This window comes from Solanum tuberosum, unplaced genomic scaffold (assembly GCF_000226075.1).
Source record: "Solanum tuberosum cultivar DM 1-3 516 R44 unplaced genomic scaffold, SolTub_3.0 scf00040, whole genome shotgun sequence".
Classification (NCBI taxonomy): domain Eukaryota; kingdom Viridiplantae; phylum Streptophyta; class Magnoliopsida; order Solanales; family Solanaceae; genus Solanum; species Solanum tuberosum.
This window is the reverse complement of record NW_006238964.1, coordinates 1,369,614-1,380,993: the sequence shown is the minus strand read 5'-3', so window position 1 is coordinate 1,380,993 and position 11,380 is coordinate 1,369,614. Positions and strand designations below refer to the sequence as shown.

General features: G+C 31.2%; 1 protein-coding gene across 1 annotated transcript in view; it reads left to right on the top strand.

Annotated features, from left to right (window-relative positions):
• The window catches only part of LOC102590276 (mini-ribonuclease 3-like), a 7,135-nt gene extending 2,854 nt beyond the window's left edge, over nt 1-4,281 (top strand). The window contains exons 4-7 of the mRNA XM_006342928.2: nt 115-167; nt 1,050-1,152; nt 1,373-1,478; nt 3,782-4,281. Coding sequence (XP_006342990.1) covers nt 115-167; nt 1,050-1,152; nt 1,373-1,478; nt 3,782-3,795 — 276 coding nt within the window. The 3' untranslated portion in view covers nt 3,796-4,281. The remainder of the gene's footprint in view (nt 1-114; nt 168-1,049; nt 1,153-1,372; nt 1,479-3,781) is intronic.
• Nucleotides 4,282-11,380: the final 7,099 nt, after the last annotated feature.

The following is an 11,380-nucleotide window of genomic DNA, read 5'->3' as shown; positions in this document are numbered from 1 at the left end:
AAACCCCTACTTCCCGAAACTTTTATCCTTTGAAACACTTCCTTGGACATGGACCTTTGAGGTCTTACTGTGTGTGATGATACTTGGTTGAATATGTGTGATACTTTATTGCAGGACGCTATGTTGCAGAAACTTATGAACGACAATATATTGTCCGAAGAGGAAAGGTAGATATATTGCATTTGAGCTGGTTTCTTTCCTTTTGGATGTTCATCTGTGATTTACATGTGAATGAGTCCTCATCTTAGAAATTTGCGGGTATCTCAAGTTTTGTTGTGCTGACAGATTTATAATATAAGAAATAGAGTGCAAGCTGGTCAGGCACCACTGTCATTAAAAACAAAGTTCCCTAAGAGAGCAACTTTCTCCTTCTTCAAACAAGCCCAAGTTAGCTTTATATTCAATAGACATAAATATCCATGAAGTTAACTTTAATGCTTTATATATTCCTATCTTGTTTGTAGTCAAGCCTTCATCCTGTGTTGACACTTACCCTTTTGAAATATGCTTCTTGTGGCAAATATTTTATGGCTTACAACTGTTTTGAAAAGTAGCTAATGCCAAACAGATGATAAAACATGGGCTACATGAACAATTTGCTTGTTGAAGCTGGATCACTCATGCTGGTTCTTCTAATAAAATCCAACTCTTGGAGGAGGGTAATTATATTAATGTTGCATGGCCATAGATAAGTCGTTTGACAAATTGAAAAAATAATTAATCTTATTGGTGAACATGATAAATATATTTGGCAAATTTATGGCTTCTATTCTCAGTCGAGTTCAGCATTCCTGTTTTCTTTCTCAACTTAATAGGTATTCAACAATTGGTCAATAGCCTCTTACATTACATTAAATCGTAATTGTTGATTTCATGGATGAATATTTTGGGGGATGGCTGTTAGGCATCTAAATTGACATGTCTCAATCCTTTAAATGTATTGTTTAATTTAACCCCATTAAACCACAAAAGAAGTGTTACTAGTAAAGAAAACAAAACCTCCTCTTTACCATGTGATTTTGACCATATATGTTTTTCCATGTTAAAAGGGGTGTGCTTCGTTGGGGAAAAAATGTTGGTTCAGGCAAAACGAAGACGAAAAAGCGTGCTGGTGTGGCTGTTTACAACAGAGCGTCTTCACTTGAAACACTTGTCAGTTTCTTCTACGATCTGTTAAGAATATGAATTAACTGCTTTATCTGTTCTTCATCTGCTGATTGCCGTGTGCTTTTTTTTAATGCATGTATATCATTTTTATTTTTATTTTGGTATATCTGAAGCTGATGAAATGTTTTTGGGAGGTGCAATCTTCAGTATACATATGATTTTCTTCACTTAAAAATTAAATTTTGTGTAGTTTTTTCTCTTGTAGGTTGGTTATCTCTACCTTACAAATGTGCAAAGGCTTGAAGAAATCATGCTGAAGTTGGGCTTCCACATCGGTGACTCTTCCCTGCCAATTGTGGAGAGAATAGATGGTAAGCTGTTTCTACTTTCTTTGGCTCTAAAATTTTAGCAATTAATCCCATTTCTCTATCACCTGTCTAGCCCACCCATATTTATGCAGGCTGATTGAATGATATCCAAAAATGGGTTTATGAGTTGAGCCCATAATTATCCCGTGACAAACTTGGTTCAGATGGTTTTTATCATAACAAAATGGGTTCCACATTGTGGGTTGGTGAATTTGGGTTTTGGTATTATGTTTATAGCTTCTTCTTCAGAAAGAAGTCCTCTATTCTTTCTGTAGTCACTTTGGCCTTTTATTTGGTTCTTTTTCTTTCTTTCGAAGCATACTTTAAGAATCTCGAGGCGTTAAGATGCAAAGTGGATAAAAATCTAAAACAGATTCGACCTGAGAATTTTGATATGCACTTTCCCTAATATTATTCAAATGAAATTGAAACATTTAAAATTAACTTAGATACTCTCATGGATTAATAAAATTACTTGGTGACTAAAAAGAATACCAATGGTGAAAATGAATACAGACTTGAAGTAGACAACCACCTTAATTTTTGAAAATATTTTGGGTGCTACAGTAAATTTGTGCATGTTGTGTGAGTAGAACCTTGGGCTTTATAATTCTAGAAGCATTTACTGGCTGCCAAGTATATTTTGTTAGATGAAGATTTTTTTTTCCTAACTGCCGCTTCCCTGCTAAGAGAACACTATCAATATTTCCCGCATAAATTCTTCCCCAGTTTCCCCCTGCTTCTCTGTTTGACTTCTGCAAGCGATTAACAGTTGCAACATTGGTTCTCCTGCTGAAACAGTTCTTAGACAGTTTTAAATTCACATCTTTTTTCAATGAAATCCACCACATCTTAGGCCTAGTTCTGTTGTCTTACTTGAGTTCATTCTTAGCACATGGAAACCAGTTCTGAAGTGAGATACATTTGCTCCTTTGGTTTCGAAATTATGGCCATTTACAGTGAATACTACCTTACATACTCCGAAATGAAAGTCCTTTTCCTTATTCATTCTCTTCTTTTGTTCCTTTACTGCCTGTATGTAGAAAATATATTGGCTCTTTCTGGTCCTCAAATTTCCTTTTAACCTCTCTTCCCTGCAGAGAGTGGGGAGGGATGGGTGTTTCAGTGGATGTCCATTCTTTGACATTATATCCTGAGTCTTTATCCAAAATTAGTAGTATAAATCACTGTGTCATAAATCTCTAGGGATTCTTCATCTCTCTCTCTCTCTCTCTCTCTCTGTAGCACATGCAGTTATTTATACTCGAGCTGGCTCAGGGTCAACTGATACGAACCTGCTGAAGAAAAAACCAAGCAGATCCCAGTCACTTGAATCTAGATTGTTGTTTACCTATGCCATTGATGTTGTTACATTCCAAGGTTCAGGATTCTTAATTTTGAGTTATTCCAAAGTTGCTGAAAGTGACAGATTTTGCACCTAAAACGGGAATTTTGAGGTCATACATGCAATTTCTACTCTTAATCCAATGGATTGAACATTTTAAAATTTGTTGAAAAATGGAAGACATGAGTCACTATTCTGCCCACATCATTCTGTTTTTTCCTTAACACATAAATTAGTGAAATATTCTCCGATGATAGTTTGTTTGTCGAAGAACTTAAAGCTATCTACAGAAGTTGTACATAGCTAAATTTTAAGCTTTGTTCCATGGAAGATGGTCCCCCCCCACCCCAAGACCAATACACTTTTTCTTTATATGACATTGAGGATGGGATGACTTCTGGAATTGACTTGTATTTTCATCTTATATGTGACCCATTTCCAAGGGGCATATGATATGTCCTTTTCCATTAAGTAAGATTATCACAAAATTGAAAGACTAATTTATGTGCCTACTTGTCGTTAAAAACTATATTTATCTGTTCATGTTGAACGCTAGTCGCTAGGCCCTTGCTATCTTCCTCTTCTTCTTTTTTCTGGGTTACGGCATAGATTCTGCCTTTTCATGTTATTTGCTCGTTGCTTTTTTCTTCTCTTTTTGTATTCACTGATGGTTACAACAGCTGAATTTTTGTTATCAGATAGATGGTGGAACTTTTTTTTTTTTTTTTTGCCATTGGTTAGTGCAGGCTATTGTGTTGCCATTTTCTATATACACCATATAGGAAAGATGTAAAGGTGCCCTAGTAATTGGTATGTGTGCATGATAAACTGGTTCTCACTATTTTCTTTTCAATATCATCCGTGCTCTGTGCCTGGAACTGTTGTTTAGACTGGGGGATATAATCTTGTTTATTTTTAATATATTAATATTTTTCAATTTGACAAATATTGCATGTCATAGGTACAACAAGGTGATGCCGGAGGAAGAGATGAAGTTCATGAAGCTCTATGTAGATAAAGAAGACGAACATTTCCAATAGCATGCTGAAACAATTGAGTTTCTCAAAAAAACAAAGTTTGTGGAGACTTGAGGAAGGTTGCCATCACCTCTTCATGTGCTCTATCATTTAAATATCACAAGATCTTGGATGTGAGTGGACTTCTAGTATTTCAAAGCTTAGAAAGAAAATAAGAAGTCGTATTAGTTGTTCTTAAATGGAGAAACATTTAGACTTACAATAGAGATATGATCTCCACTTGAGTACTTCTCAAAAGTTATACGCATCATCAGCTAAATGGATTTAGGTATGTGTTTAGATTACTCATTCACGGTTGTCAGTTATGAGAGTAAATGTGTACATGGACACGTTTATAAGCAACTATGTTTATATCAGGTCCATTTGTCATGTAATATGCGTTAAGCTTGAATTGTGGAAAGAATAATTTGAGGCTTTCTATTTTTCACCATCTGCATTTCCTCTCCTGCCATTTCTTATCTGTCCATCAGTTTCCCTTTGTTGATAGGCCATGAAAGCGGTTGGAGATATGAATCTACACCATTCCATCTTAACAGTCATGGCTGGAGAATATTATAAATTGATTTTCAATTTTTCTGCTTTTTTTTCTGTCATCTTCCTGACATACAGGGAGAACAACAAGAACATGATGCACGGCGATGTGGCTACTCAGGTTCTTTATCTGTCCACTATAGAGATGGTACGTATTTTGCTTACCACAAGCCTACTTTTGTACAGGTTTTGTAAACTTTTGTCTTGGTCTCAAATTCTTAGTAGAAAATTGTCTCTCTGTAGTTTTAACATTAGCAATATATCCTCTGATCTCTATACTCATTGTGATAATCATCAAATGAAATTGCAATGCATGTAATGAACTTGTGATATACTTTATCGATCAAGATCAGGGGATAGTGAACAGTATCTCTGTGCAAGTTAGTGCACTGAAACTTTGTTGCAATTTTTCCATTGTGGTGTGGCTGTGATATATGTATAGGAAATGACGCATAAACAAGTCTTTTCTTGCTTAATGACAAGAGAGTTCTAGCATTAATTTGCAGTCCACTAAGTTTCAGTGTTGACTTAATTTGTTTGATAAAACGTGAGGAAGAAGGCCATTTTCTTGGGGGATATATGCCTGTGCCAAACACCTAAAACTGAATTTCCAGTCAGCTCAATACCTGAATTCGAAATTCGTTGTTGCCTCAGTGATTATTATTATTTTATTTTATTTTTTCGCGCATTATTTTCAACTGGGGAAGGTGTAGCAGAAGTGATATAATGAAAAATTCGAGCTTCAACCTAGTAGAGTTGCATTATTAAGCAGCATTACTGATAGATTGAGTTTTTTTTTTCCCTGACTTGTTCACTTACTAGGTAGAAGTGTAAAGCCAAACGTCAAGGAGGAAAGTGCAGACAAATGACATAAATTGTGGGTAGGGAGAGGGATTACTAGGGAATCGAATCCTGACCAACAAATTGAAAGTTCAAATAGCTAATCACTGAACTATAATGTTAGGATCAAGTGTTTACTATCATGCCAAAAGCTATAGCTGATAGCAAATGCGTAACTTTATTTCTTAACTAAGTTCATCAAGCAAGCGTCATTTTTGAACATGACTACAACCCGAGCCACCCAACCTCTCTTGGGCCTTGCCATAGGCAAGATGTTGACATTACTCAATTTATAAAAATGTAAGTAGTAGATAAATATAGTCTTTTAAGTGACCAAAGTGGTATTGCATGAAATGGAGATGCCAAAGTTGACAATGATCGGACAGGGATGGACGTGGAAATATTTGTCGAAAATCATTCCTTCTCTCCCAAAAAGAAGTGTTTATCTCATTTTTAATATCCATAAAGATCCTTGAAGAATTCTGTGGAGTATAATATTGACAAATATATATTAAAAAATAATATTTCTCATCAACATGTTTTTTTGTTCAATCAACAGAATTTATGCAATGACAAGTAATCGACTTTTTGAAATGGATTAAATTGGGCCCATTTGATTGTGGTATCTTGATATGGATAAACACTTTTGAACCCCAAGTGTATGTGGCAATCCAATCCATTAACACTAGGATAACACTTTCACTTGGGAGGACAACATTTTTTCTTTCTTAGATTCTAAAATAACATATTGTTTTAAATAATATTTGGATTGAGACGGGTTTAAATGGAGTAACATACTGTAAACTTCATATATTAGCGAATGCTATCTTGTTTAGAATTGAGTCGTAGTTATCGTATGTATGATTAGTTCCGTCCATATTTAGAACAACGCATCTATTCTATGTTGCTTCTCTAAATGGATGACAAGTCCAACAAGGAAAAAAAAAATGTCTTTTCTTGTATGACTAGATAATATAAGTTTTATCCATTCCACAAATTCCAATATATTCAATTGATGATTCTTCAAGTGGATCATGGAAGAAAGCAATTGAGGTTTTGTCAATTATTTAATATGGTGATTGAACAAGTCATACATAGCTGCCATCAACAGTACTAACATTGAAGATTCATAAAGAAGAATAAGAACAAAGGGTGATGATTATGTTTAAAAAGTTTTGGTTCCAAGTTTATGTTTTAATTTTGATTTTAGGACATTAAACCTTTTAGGTTTACGCTAGTTGTGAGACTTCAACGACTTGTCTTTTTTTATTGAAGTTTGGGATCGACAATATGAAGTACAAATTTTGATCTTGCAATTAGGAGTGTAAATTGTAACTTACTGGTCAATGAAGTAGGTGGAAATTATGAGGAGATCCGAGTTAAAATTTTTGCAAAGTCTAAAAATTAGGTGATTTAATTTCCTCATCTATCTAAGTTTTGATGGATAAAATTACCTGATATTTATGCTAATGATTAAAACATAACAAATATCTAATAAAATGATTGAGATATACGTAAACTGGAACACTAATTACAAAAAATGTGTGGATAATAAAAGTTGAAAATAGAATGGTAGGGTCATAGTGGTCCAAAAGTACAGATTGGTTGGCCTTTTTGAGTCTCAACAGACGGATCATATCTCATAAGTCTGATTGAAGAACATTGCTCCACACCCCTAGTTCTCACGTGATCACTCAACTGATAGTATTATAAAGTCGTTTTTTTGTTGAAAAAAATATTAAAATCATAAATTAGATGACTTTATGAGATAATAATAATTAATTTAGTGATCATCTGAAAAAATCAATTCGATTATAAAAAAAGTATTCAAACAAAATGGAAAACAAATAGATTTTGATGAGTCTATTTTCATTTCATGGTCCCCTTTATAAGTGGTCAAAACAGTCACCATTGACCCAATGCCTACTACAAGTCTACAACACGAGTTTTGGTCCAATTTTTTAACCAATCATTTTATTATATTCCTCCTCACCCCATCATTAACTGGTGAATTTTGACATGTATAATATTTATTCTACACTCTACACAACATTATTTACATTAAATTTACATATATAATGGATCTTGTCCTTCTAATTAGGTGGAGTATACATATTATCTTCGATATATATTTATTTTAAAGCAAATTAAAAATACATTTAACATAACTAAATAAAATTTTACTTTATAAATTCCACTGAATATGTTATTGCAGACTGTAGCAGTATTTAAACAAAGTCCACACTCCAAACGTATTGCTCCAAAAGAGTCGCAAGTGTAATGATATTCCGCATGATCCTACTTTGATTCTCAAAGTTAATTAGATCTTACTATATTGTCATGGGCATTAATTAGGGTAACACTAACAGATTAATTAAGTCATTAAAACATATTTTATGCTTTAACATGAAGTGTCTGCTTTTAAATATTATTAGACATCATCATATTCATTTGCATCTTATTAATAATTAGATGAATGTATATAATATGGTCAGTTGCTTATCCTAAACAGTAAATATTCGCATTACTTTTTGGTAATGATGTGACTGGCCAATACCTCAAAAAATGGGAATTTTTTAAATTCATTCATAAAATTATATTGAATATATTATTAATAGTGTTATTCAACAATAGATTTGAACGTATAGTAGTGAACACCTAATAGTTAAAGTGTGTTTCATAGTTCAAATAAAAAATTTACACATCTGATAATATAGATATGAAACTTAAATATCGAAATACTTAAAAAGTGTGTTTTTTGACTCTTGATTTTATATAATATCATAGACCTATTAAATACTCTATTAAGAAAATTAGAGGATGATTAGGACATTAGATCAATAATTACCTTCACATCAATCCATCAAGATTCAAGGCATTTCATTGATGGAAAATATAAAAATTAAAATCTCCTTTTGTGATTTTATTTATTAAGGGTCACTTTAATTCTTTAAGTGAAAGCTACATTCATCCCTCAGACAACAATTACGGTATATCATAATTAGCACTCCCAAATTAATAGTAACCACTTCATTTATTTCATTTAGATCCCATTTTTCCTTTATTTCATTTTATTATAAACATATAATAACATGTTTAATATGCAAGTTGTATCAGTCTTTATTTTATAGGGGCTGAAGGCTTTTTTATTATTATTAACACATGTTGCAAATACTAATAATAACTTACCACTTTTTCTCTCCTTTATTTTGGGCATTTTTGTTGTTCGGTCTTAACTAGTTTGGGATTGAGGTATAGGTATTGATATTTTTGCACAATTTTTTTTTGTTCTGCTTTGTCATATTATCTTAAATATTTTTTTGACTTTGATCTCGATTTCCATTATTTATTTATTTTCAATCTACTTTAATATACTTCTTCTTGAGTTGAGAGTCTATCGAAAATAGTTTTTCTAATTTTTAAGATAAGATTAAGCTTTGTACACACTACTCCTCCCAAAAGCCACTTGAGGGTACATGTTTTTTTGTTATGTCATGCAATATGAGAAAATTATTGACAAAATCTTGGGTTTGGATAAGATCATAGTCAAAAAGTGTAACATATAGTTGATATATATATAAATTAAATGTATATAATTAAAATTCAGACGTAACTATAACCAACTTGCAAGATAAGAGATAGCAACTATCTCCCAACTTTATTCTTATTTTCCAACTTTTTCCAATAATTCATACATTCACTTCATACAAATCCCACTCTATTTTCTAATCTTACTTCCCAAAAAGTTTATATTCTTTTTTTAAAAAATAAAATAGATTTAATATTTTTCTTTTTCTTAGAAATATCCCATTTAATACATACATTTTTGGCATTGTATTTATTTTCTTACATAGAAATAGTAGTCACTATTTTTGGTATGCAACTTGACCCTTTTAACGTGACCCACACAATTTCTCCTCGGATCTATGCTCAAAATAGAGAGGCCCATGGGCCCATAGCCTCAAATTAGATTAAGGAGGAAGTGGGCCAGTAATATCATGGCAAGGCCGGGCCCATCTATAGTAAGTTCAATCTATTGGGTAAATTTGAATTGGCCTTTTACTCCATCGCCTTTTTTTTTCTCTAAATTAATCGATTATCTAAACTTTCACCTTATTGGTACGTGTCTCAAATTAGATGTTTTTTTTACTTTTCTCAAATAATTATCAGGATTGATAAAGGAAAAGATCTCCTACGTTCAGTTATAATTTAAATAGAAAAAAACAATCATACAGAAGATCGACTTTCTATGAAAAGAGTTTTTATTATTATTATATTTTTTGAAAAGGTGTTTTCTTAATTATTACTCAAATTAAACCGAATATATCAGAACTAAAAGCTGATAGAACCAGACATAATATGTAATTCAATGTGGAGTTAGATAAGTTTGGGATTAACTCCCTGCCATTTAATAAAATTCAAAAATTCCTCTCGGATACATCACTCTCCTCTCATTGATACATCCCCCTCACAGATACATTTACCCCTCTCTGATACATCCATCACTTATGTATCCGGATGTTTGTTGATGTATCCGGATGTCCTATCCGTTCTCTCATACATCCCTCCCCTCTCTGATACATCTCTCACCTATGTATCAGGATGTCCAGTGATGTATTCGGAAGTCTAATGATGTATTCGAAATCCATAAATTTTAAGCAATTTTTGTAATTTGAAAAAGAATAGAAAAATAATGTAATTAGCTCTTAACACTATGTGATTTAGGTAAATTATACTATAAATTAAATCAAACCCGGACCACTAATTAGATTAAAATTGGTTTATTGGAACATTATATATGTCAAGTGATTATTTAATAGAACATTTAAATTTGGCGGTTGCGCTATATAAATCTTAGCGATATATATATATATATATATATATATATATATATATATATATATATATATATATATATATATATATATATATATATATATATATATATATATATATATATATATATATATATATATATATATATATATATATATATATATATATATATATATATATATATATATATATATATATATATATATATATATATATATATATATATATATATATATATATATATATATATATATATATATATATATATATATATATATATATATATATATTTATTTATTTATTTATTTTTTTGTTTTTTTGTTTTTTTCTTATTTTGGATCAACGGTAAAATTATCTCTACTAATGTTTACATTATTATAGACTATCTATTTCACACCCCTAAGGGTGTAGCTCTTTTATGAACCCTGTGTGAACGCGAAATGTTTTGAAGTTGATGTGTATAATAGAGGAAATAACATATTTTTATATGATTAACTTAATTATCTAATATATGAATGAAAACACGTGTTAAAACTTTCTTAAAATATGAATTGAAAGTGACATATTGAAATACATTATTGGAAGATGAGGTATTCAATAACAATAATATTATATAACACTATCGTTAAAATCAAGTGTAAATTAAGTTTCAATAAGAGAGTCAATATTACATCATAAATTATTTACACTCGTAACATTATGGTTGGAAGTAGTTTTAATGACTATTATGTTATTTATGCTTACTCTATAAAGACTAAAATGATAGGTTCGGTAAGTAGATAAATATTAAATAATGTTGGTTTGAGCTAGCTATCGTGCCTAATTCTTCAATTTCCAAATAAAGCCTAGAATATATATATATATATATATATATATATAGCTCTATCTTTTAATTGTCTTTTGTAAATTTTAATATAATTATTTATTGTATGCTTTTCTTTTTGGAGTTGGATTCTGAAATAATGTATTATATTTAAAAAGGAATTAAATCGCAGGTTGCAATATAAAGACAACAACAATATTTATGCTTGAAAAAAGTAGTACACTAACATATCTTTTCCCCCACCTTACAAAATATGTATTTTATTTTTAAAGATAATGTGCTCTTCTTTTTGGTACGACAGATATTATGAGTTTTTTGTTTATTTTCTGGTCTACGTAATAATGACACACCTCAATCTTCCAATACAAAAAAGGAAAAATTACAGAAATTCCACATTTTAGTTTACTTATCACCATTATTTCCTATAAGTTTTATAAATTTCCAAAATCTCTCATTTTCGCGCATCAGATTAGTGTATCTCGCGCATCAGATT